Source organism: Rutidosis leptorrhynchoides, chromosome 1, assembly GCF_046630445.1.
Source record: "Rutidosis leptorrhynchoides isolate AG116_Rl617_1_P2 chromosome 1, CSIRO_AGI_Rlap_v1, whole genome shotgun sequence".
Classification (NCBI taxonomy): domain Eukaryota; kingdom Viridiplantae; phylum Streptophyta; class Magnoliopsida; order Asterales; family Asteraceae; genus Rutidosis; species Rutidosis leptorrhynchoides.
This window is the reverse complement of record NC_092333.1, coordinates 593,534,260-593,539,744: the sequence shown is the minus strand read 5'-3', so window position 1 is coordinate 593,539,744 and position 5,485 is coordinate 593,534,260. Positions and strand designations below refer to the sequence as shown.

At 33.8% G+C, this 5,485-nt stretch overlaps 1 protein-coding gene across 1 annotated transcript; it reads right to left on the bottom strand.

Moving 5' to 3' along the window:
- On the bottom strand, positions 1-2,809 carry LOC139846975 (uncharacterized). The gene is made up of 5 exons (XM_071836570.1): positions 2,318-2,809; positions 1,452-2,051; positions 1,164-1,370; positions 964-1,055; positions 1-679 (listed from the first exon to the last, which is right to left on the bottom strand). Exons 1-5 carry the CDS (start codon positions 2,807-2,809, stop codon positions 1-3), a joined length of 2,070 nt encoding a protein of 689 aa, XP_071692671.1.
- Positions 2,810-5,485: the final 2,676 nt, after the last annotated feature.

Here is a 5,485-nt window from a genome sequence, read left to right as displayed (position 1 = left end):
TCAAGACGAGTTGTCATATGTGGTACCAACATGTTGAATCACAAACCTGTAAATCTTTCCTTTTAATCGATCAACTGCTTCAGTCAACGCCTCGTCTTGCTTAGAGATCATACGATCCAGCCAATCATTAACTCGCTTAAGCTGCGATAAGATCACTTTAATGGGGCCCAATTCAGAACTATTAGCACTATTCTTCCCACACACCTGAAAACCAGCATCTAGAGACTCCTCAACAAATTTCAAGAACCATGTTTGCATCTCTTTTTGCAAGCTGATTCCTAACTCAAGAGTCTCATTCATTCCATGGCCTTTCATCCATGGCCCACTGAATGACAAATTAGAAGATGGAATCATCAAATGGCTTTTAACTGTTTCGGGTAAAGATTGTTTTTGTGAATAAGTTGTCTTCTTGGGTTGTGGTGGGGACTCGATTCCTTCTTTTGATAAGAGGGAAACAACTTCAAGATCAGTGGCTAGTGCAGCTTCAACCCAAACGGCTAAGGATTTAGATTGGTCTGTTGGTGGTGCATCATTGTGAAATGTGTCGCGATTGTGGTTGCCAATAACTGATCTGACTGTTGCAGTCGCTTTTACAACGTCGCTATACAAGGACATAAAACGATCAATTGTTGGTAAAGGATTCCCGGCCTTTGACATTGAGCAAAGATTCGAGAACATGCTGCAGATAGGAAGAAACAAAATTAACTCATCTGTTGTAGCTACTATGGAAAAATAAAAAAGAACCCTGAATGTTATGATTTATTTTGTATTGTTACATGATACGTCTAAAAAGAAACCTCGCCCAAATTGTACAACTTTTAAACATAAAACCTTATAAATCACATCAGTTATATAATTTTTGTAATTATAGTTGACACATTAACTTGGCAACCTTAAACATGCAATCTCTGAATGTCAATTATAGCATTAATAGTTACTATCCAACAACCAGTAATGGTTTACCTCAAACTCCTCAACATAGCTTCAGAAGCAAGGGCCTCTTGCAAAGCTTCAGCTGCAGCTACTGCAGCCTGGTTTCTCCTTTGCAAAGCATTCTACAAATCAGTATAAATAGATAATTATCACACATCCAAATTCCAAACATTAACGATTTTAGTGGATTTAACATATATTCTAGCAATTGTAGTGCAATGTTTTAATACCTGTCCAAGCCTAGCTAGGTCCAACGAAACCGCATCTAGTGACACACTACCATCAGTCCATTTCTTTTCATGAAGAGTCATTCCAAGTGCTGTAGTAGTTTGTATATCAGACATGGGTGACGTGTCACACGAGCTAGGTTTAACTTTCTCAACAATGGGTGGAGTGTCACATGAATGTGCATCACTTAAACGTCTAGATAACGCAGCCTACAATAAAACATGTCACAATTGAATGGCAAGAAAATTATATAAGCACCATGTTTGAATACATTGGTTTTTAAATTTTACCTGAGTTTTCAAAATGGCTTGAAGATCAGGCTTATTTTTTGTAAAGCTCTTCTCTTTTGGTTCTGTAACTCCAGGCGATTCATCCCAGTTCTTCCTGCTTGTCTTTGAAGAAGACCCAACTGACTTAGCGGATGATGCAACCGAAACCTTTGAAATCTCAGCAGCTAAAGTTGCAATTTTTTTCTTGTTACCTGAATCTGTTGCCGGAGAAGCCTTAACTCCACCTGACAACCGCCGCCCGGGTGATCCCATTGACATTCTCCTTGAACAAGGAGAAGCTTGTTTTCGTCCATTAGGTGAAGGCTGTCTGTATCTAGACGGCACGATGATAGCTGGCTCTCTTGCAGTCTTTCGGTTCTCCTCTTTAGCCACAACCAAGCTAGGAACCACACATTTTGAAGGCACCGGAGAAGATGATCTTTTTACTTTCCCAGCCGGTGAAGGGTCCCGTTCAACAACGTTCTTTTTCCCTGCTGATATTGACCTTTGTGGTTTAACACCTGGGCTGGTAAACCTCTGAGGAGGCTTTTCACAAGCCTTTGTGGATTCATCAATATTATTCACATTCTCTCTAGGTGCAAGTATCTGTCTGTTCCTACCCTGTTTTAAAAAATTAACAACCTTTTTCATCAAATTCAATCAATCTAATACGTAATTAGCTAGACCTGAAGACTATTTATTAAAACCACAACACCCTGTTTAAAAAAGTTAACAACTTTTTCATCAAATTCAATCAATCTAATACATAATTAGCTAGACCTAAAGACTATTTATTAAAACCACAACGGAAAATTACGTTAAAATAGTGACTTACAAATTAACAAATTCGATAAATAGAAAAAAAAAGTTCTAACCTCATTTTTGACTTCCTTGTGTTCATTAACAGCTCCATCAACCTTTTTACTAGACAAGTAAGCAGCAATCGGATTACCAGAAGCATCCGAATCCGAAACAGTCTGAATCACAAACTCTTGTTTCGTACTCGAAATCCTAGCAATAAGCTGTTCAGGACTTCCAACAAACGGATGACGTCCAGCAATCGGACGCAATCCAGACGCGCACGGCACTGGAGTATCAAATTCAAATTTGTCAACATAAACAAACTGCCCAAGCTGCAACCGATTATTCAGTATAAGATCCGTGTCCCTATCAGATAACGAGACATAAGTCGAGTTAACCGAATCGGAAAGTGAAACATAGAACCCGTGGTTCGGCCAGAGATCATTGGAGCCAGCGGCAAGAGCAGGAACAATTCCGATGACCTGAAGAAGCGGGGAGCGGTGGTCACCGGTGACACGAGTGTTGGTGTTCATTGTTTGGAGAAGCTTTAACAGGATTCCAGGTGTTAGAGACGCCATTTGAAACGGGATTTGATTGATGAATTAGGGTTTGAGGTGAACAATTTGAGCGTGATTATTAGGAGTGAGGTTAGGGTTTTTAGAGTGTGGAAGAAGAAGCCGTTACGAAAATGTAAAATTTGAAAATTGGGGATTTTAGTTTTGAGTGCTGGGGATCAGAGAGAGATCCGGATTACAATTTGAAATTTTAGATGTGGGGTCAGATACGGAAGGAAACGGCTTCACTGTTAAATACTACCTCCGTCTCAATTAGATACTTCTCCGTCTCAATTAGATAGTTCTGTTAAATATTAATTATTTTATTTTATATTTTTACTGTTAAATATATTTAATTACAAATTATTTATTTATTTATTTTATAATTTATATTTTTATATTTATTTATTATCATATCATATCATATCCATAATTCATTCATCGTTCATATTTCATATTCATTCATAAAAATACTAATAATAATATCTACATCTATCTATATATTTATTGTGTATTTATTCATTTACACGGAGTAGTATTTATAAAAGAACTACTAAATAATATGCAAAATAAAAATAAATAATGCACAAGAAAGATGCTTGGAACCCTATAGTTGAGAAATTTAAAAAACGTTTGTCGACATGGAAGGCCAAAACTATGTCGTTCGGGGGTAGATTAACGTTCGTAAAATCGATCCTAAGTAGTCTTCCACTTTACTTCTTCTCATTGTTTCGTGCGCCTCCATCCGTCATCCACCTTCTTGAGAATATGTGTCGTAAGTTTTTTTGAGCCGGGTCGGGGAATGAGTCAAAACTATCATGGGTCAAATGGGATATAATTCTCTTACCTTATAGCGAGGGCGGGCTAAACGTGGGTTCACTCAAATCAAAAAACTGGGCACTATTGGGTAAATGGTGGTGGCGTTTTCGCACCGAAAACGAATCACTTTGGGTCAATATTATCAAAAGCATTTACGGGCGGGATGGGGGGTGAGACGACCCGTCCTAATTCATAAGGACGAATACAATAACATATGGTTACATTGCGAGGTATTTGACCTCTATATGATATATTTTACAAACATTGCATTCGTTTTTAAAAGACAAACTTTCATTACAACGAAAATTGACAGACATGCATACCATCTCTTAATATATCCAAATTATGAATGTCTTAATATTAATCTTGATGAACTCATCGACTCGAATGCAACGTGGCCATGAATGACTCCAACTAATATCTTTAAAATGAGCATATGCACAGCGGAAGGTTTCTTTAATACATGAGAATAAACATGCTTAAAAGTGTCAACCAAAAGGTTGGTGAGTTCATTAGTTTATCATAAACATTCTTTTCCATCATTTTAATAGACCATAAGATTTCAAATATAATTAATCATACACTCGCAAGTGTAAAAAAATCATTCATATAGTGAACACCTGATAACCCATATTAACAAAAGACATCAAAAATATCCCCAAGGATAAACAGAACCACACGTCTGTAGAGATTAGATCGACAGAACCACTCGTCTGTAGAGAACAGAACCACTCGTCTGTTAGAGAATTGATCTATCATTCGCTTAAATTAGTGGCAATTATAATAAACACTAATTCTTATGATAATAAGCTAATAGAGGTGATATTCGATATAATAATCCAACCATAGAATGTATTTTCAAGTACATGTATCTATTTTGTAAAACATTTATAAAAGCAGCGCATGTATTCTCAGCCCAAAAATGTAAATTGCAAAGCAATTAAAAAGGGAGCAAATGAAACTCACAATACTGTATTTTGTAGTAAAAATACATATGACTGCACTGAACAAGTGCAGGGTTGGCCTCGGATTCACGAACCTATATCATTTGTATATATATTAAAACATGTAATCGTAGTTGAACAAATTTATATATTATATCTTAAATTATATATTATATCTTAAATTATATATTATATATATTTAATTTATGTATATATTCACAATAATTAATATATATATATATATATATATATATATATATATATATATATATATATATATATATATATATATATATATATATATCTGATTAGTATTATATTTAAAAATACCTATCTTGTTATTTATGGATATTTATATAAAAATTTTTAATATGATTAATACATACTTATAACCTTAATAATATCTTTAAAACTTTTATTTTCATAATAATTTTAATGTTAATAATATTGATATTACTTATGAAAATACTAATGATAATAATGTTTCTAACACTTATAAATATAAATATGATATTAATACTAATAATAATTACAATACTAACAATAACAATCATAATAATAATAATAATAATAATAATAATAATAATAATAATAATAATAATAATAATAATAATAATAATAATAATAATAATAATAATAATAATTATTATTATTATTATTATTATTATTATTATTATTATTATTATTATTATTATTAATAAGAAAACTGTGAAGACCCGTCCTAATCCATCCGGACGAAGTCATCAACCTTTGATCCCAGAGCGATGATCGACTCCAAGTATTGTCCTTAAAATGAGCAAAATGCACAGCGAAAGGTTTCTTTCACACCTGAGAATAAACATACTTAAAAGTGTCAACCAAAAGGTTGGTGAGTTCATTAGTTTAACATAAATAATCATTTTTATCATTTTAATAGACCACAAGAATTTCATTTCTA

Excerpts from the sequence above, each read along its gene's own strand:
- LOC139846975 (XM_071836570.1), bottom strand. The coding sequence starts at position 2,809 with ATGGCGTCTCTAACACCTGGAATCCTGTTAAAGCTTCTCCAAACAATG. Across the intron at positions 1,371-1,451 it reads AAGCCATTTTGAAAACTCAG|GCTGCGTTATCTAGACGTTT; the intron begins GTAAAATTTAAA and ends GTTTTATTGTAG. Across the intron at positions 1,056-1,163 it reads ACCTAGCTAGGCTTGGACAG|AATGCTTTGCAAAGGAGAAA; the intron begins GTATTAAAACAT and ends ACTGATTTGTAG.